Source organism: Poecilia latipinna, unplaced genomic scaffold (genome assembly GCF_001443285.1).
Source record: "Poecilia latipinna isolate Pla-1442-1.1 unplaced genomic scaffold, P_latipinna-1.0 Scaffold533, whole genome shotgun sequence".
NCBI classification, from domain to species: Eukaryota; Metazoa; Chordata; class Actinopteri; order Cyprinodontiformes; family Poeciliidae; genus Poecilia; species Poecilia latipinna.
The window spans coordinates 294,083-298,137 of record NW_015113149.1 but is presented as its reverse complement, the minus strand read 5'-3'; the positions used below and the strand labels follow the sequence as shown (position 1 = coordinate 298,137).

The 4,055-nt window shown below is 40.3% G+C and overlaps 1 protein-coding gene across 1 annotated transcript in view; it reads right to left on the bottom strand.

Moving 5' to 3' along the window:
• LOC106952651 (E3 ubiquitin/ISG15 ligase TRIM25-like) overlaps positions 1–1,262 on the bottom strand; it is a 5,245-nt gene extending 3,983 nt beyond the window's left edge. Inside the window, exon 1 of the mRNA XM_015040891.1 lies at positions 18–1,262. Within this exon, the coding sequence (XP_014896377.1) occupies positions 18–1,113 (1,096 nt within the window). The 5' untranslated portion in view covers positions 1,114–1,262. The remainder of the gene's footprint in view (positions 1–17) is intronic.
• Positions 1,263–4,055: the final 2,793 nt, after the last annotated feature.

Sequence of the window (4,055 nt, the reverse complement as noted above, 5' to 3'; positions counted from 1 at the left end):
TTGTTCTGAAAGCGAACCCTCAACCTTAGAGACTCTCAGTTCAATGTTTGTCCATGTGTCTCTCAGGACGTTCTGTAGTTTGTCTCTGAGCTCTGTCACAGCTGCTGTCACGTCCTCAAAGTGTCTCAGAGGACGGATCTTGACCCTGGATGAGTGTGTCGACTCCCTGAGTGCTGGCAGTGAGGGGTACTTGTGGAGAAACTGGTTGTGATCCTCTGTGTGTGAGAGCTGCTCCAGCTCAGCGTCTTTCCTCTTCAGCTCAGTGATCTCCTGCTCCAGCTTCTCCTGAACATCTTTGACTCGACTCACTTCAGTTTCCTGCTGGGATCTGATCTGCTGCTTCACCTCAGAGCTTCTTTCCTGGAGGAGACGGATCAGCTCAGTGAAGATCTTCTCACTGTCCTCCACTGTTTTATCAGCAGAGTGATTGATGGCCTCCACCTCCTGTTGAAGCAGCTTCACATCTTTCTCTTGGTCCTGGATTCTCTGATGGATTTGTTGTCGACTCTCCTGGAGCTTCTTCTGCTTCTCAGCTCTTTCTGCTGCAGCTGGGACTGTTTCATGGCCTTTATGTTCCCCCATATTGCAGAGATAACAGATACACTGCTGATCAGTACGACAGAAGATCTTCATCACCTCATCATGACGAGAGCAGATGTTCTCCTGGAGGTTCTTGGAGGGATTCACCAGTTTGTGTTTCTTCAGTCCAGGAACGTCGTAGTGAGATTTGACATGATTCTCACAATAAGAAACCAAACAAACCAGACAGGACTTGACAGCTTTCCTCTTCCTCCCAGTGCAGACATCACAGGCCACATCTTCAGGTCCAGCATAGCAGTGATCAGCTGCAGCAGCTTGGACTCCAGTCTTCTTCAGATCCTCCACCAACTCGGCTAACATGATGTTTTTCACCAGGTTAGGCCTCTGTTTGAACTCTTTCTTGCACTGAGGGCAGCTGTAGATTTTCCTCTGATCTTCTCCATCCCAGTGGTCATTAATACAGTTCATGCAGTAGCTGTGTCCACAGGGAATAGTCACCGGATCCTTCAGAAGATCCAAACAGATGGAACAGGAGAATTTTCCTGAATCCATGTGATTTCTTGTCTGAGCCATTTCACACTGAATGTCTGAAGTTTCTCCTTTTCCTCTAGACGTGTCTTGCAAAAAGCCAAACACCAAGTTGTTACTGATCTGCAGCAGTTTATGTGCTCAGTTCAAGGATCCTACCGATACTGACACTTTCAGATGAGTGAAACAGGAAAAACCAGAAATGCAGCTGCAGAGTTGAACTCTGTGCTGAACAGAAAGGAGGAGCGTAGCAGCAGTTTTTTTTCTATAGATCTTGGGAATAACAGAGGACTTCTAAAGGCATCTCACTTCATGTCAAGCTTTTGAAATATTTCAATTCAGACTCTGAAATTGGCCTTCATTTTACCACATTTAATGTTCCATTAATTTTTTTCATGCATCTTAGGTCCCACAAATTACATTCGCTGTTACCAATGTTAATATTATTTATCTATGTGAAAAGATTTACCAAGTCTACAGTAGTAAAATGTTTGTTGCACAGTAAAAATTTGAGCAAGTGTTGACATTAGAGGACTGAATTTCATGAAAAACAATGTGATGCATAGATAAGAGGTCAAATGAAAAAAAATCTGCATGCTGAATGAAGAGACATGGTTAAATACTGATAGAAATGATCAAGTTTATCATCTACAAAATGATTGCATTAAGTTGTTGCAGCAGTAGTGATCAGCTGACATCCTGTCTCAGGAGGCCACACCCAGGTGTAGAATTTATAAAGAGAAAAAAAGGTCAGACAAGTTGGAATAACAGCAAATTTTACACAACTGGGGAGTTTTTCGAGTAATCGTGGGATGTTTCAAAGCAAACAGCAGTACCACTTTTCTCCTTCCCTTTTCTTGAACTTTACCTGACATTAAATATTGTTTTTTTAGATTGTTGAAGGGAAGAGCCAGGAAATGTGCTGTTAGACATGTTTTAAATATTGGACTGGTTATACTGTATGTTTCTTTAGAGAAAATAGTGTTGTTTCATTCGACAATTATTCAAGTCGTTCAAATATTCACTTCAGCAGTCATTCAGGAAACAGTGATACAACAACCACAAAGTTTAATATGTTTATGAATAATACAATACAATATTTAGAAATAATAACCAAGCCATGGTTTATAAATAAGCTGCTTAATTCATGTATTAAATGGCCTCCAGGTCCACTGACCCAACCCTGGTTTCGCTGCCTTATACTGCTATCTAGTGTTAATTTACAGGTACCAGACAAAATCAATGATAAATTATACTCCCTTTTCTTTTTTTTTACTTTTACATCTTACAGTAATAAAAGTAGGCAAGGAAAGATCAGCTCTGGTTTTATTCTATTCCTTCATTAATTTCACACTAAAGTTTTTTTTTAGCATAAATAACTGTTTTTCTTGATGTGATGAGTATTTCACTATGTCAAATTCTGAAACAATACAACCGACTGATAGTTTCTTACACACTGGGATACATGTTAAAATATTAAAGATAATCATTAAATGTCTGTGAGGTAAATTAGACTTGAGGACAAACAATACAGGATTTTCTCAATTGCACATTTTCACTTTTATATACGGACTACCATTGGTTGCCCATTTTTCATGCCCTTGATGAGGAAATATTAATTTCAGTCGCTACAGATTTGAGACTCTTTTAAAACAAAAAAGGTTTCATTGGCTCTAGTAGCCTTTATTTGGGAGTGAATTGGCAGAAAAGTGGGTAATGAGAGAAGGGGGAAGACATGCGATAACGGTCATCAGGCCGGGAATCGAGCCTACAACGGCCGCATCAAGGACTAAGGCCTCCTTATGTGGGTTGTGCTTAACCCCTGCACCACCACAGCACACCCAGATTTGACACTCTTGACTTAGAAAGTAGGACTTGTTATGAAGTCTGATTCGCCCTAACTCCCAGTGTTGCATGTGCAGCAGAGACATTGATGGCCTCCACCTCCTGTTGAAGCAGCTTCACATCTTTCTCTCGGTCCAGGATTATCTGATGGATTTGTTGTTGACTCTCCTGGAGCTCCTTCTGCTTCTCAGCTCTTTGTGCTGCAGCTGGGACTGTTTCAAATTCATTCATTAAGATTTTCATCATTTCATCATGACAAGAACAGAGGTTGTTGATCAGTTTGACAGAAGATCTTCATTTCATCAATCAACCCGACCACAAAGACAGATTTCAATACAACTACAAATATTCCACTTGCTACATGCAACAGTGGAGAGGAACATCTTCCCTTTAACAGGATGAAACACCTAACAAAACAAAACCTGGTTCTGCATAAGCAGCTATTAATCATAGCCAACTGGAGGCTGAAAAGATGGCGCTTACACAAAAAACACAAAGTTGCTTATCCAGGAGTAGATTCCACGTGGAAGGAAAATTACATGTCAGTTGTGGAATTTGCCATTGTTAGTTTCCGCACTTCCTGTTTTTAGCCTTAGATTGTTGATCCACTTTTCTTATCCTTTCTCTCTAAGTTTTTTAAAAATTAACTCCCTTTTGACCAACTACCTTTGTAACACAAAAATAATGTTTATCTTTTCTCTATTAGAATGGCTGGAACAACCATATTAACACCAAAACACTTTTGAATTTGCTGTGTGGATTCTAACCATTTGTTGATAAACTAATAAATGTAAATGTAATTAACTTAGGTGAATCAAGATCCTCCTGAGCAGTGATAGTCACCATGGCTGAACAGAAACTGGAAGGGGCAGCACCCAAACAAACAACAAAATCAACAAAACAACAAACAAAATGAGGAAGTAGCTCCAGATCAGCTGATCTCTGAGCAGTGAAGAAACAACAACAATGAAGGACACTAGAGACACTGAAACTAAGATATACATTTTAACCATCTGCTATTTAGGTTTCATCAACTCAGCAGAGGATTTATTATTGCAGAGTCCAATCCCAGCATGTAGAGGCTGAGTGAATCTGGTCTGGACTCTGTGGAGGAGAGTCATGGTACCAGAGACGCTGTAGAA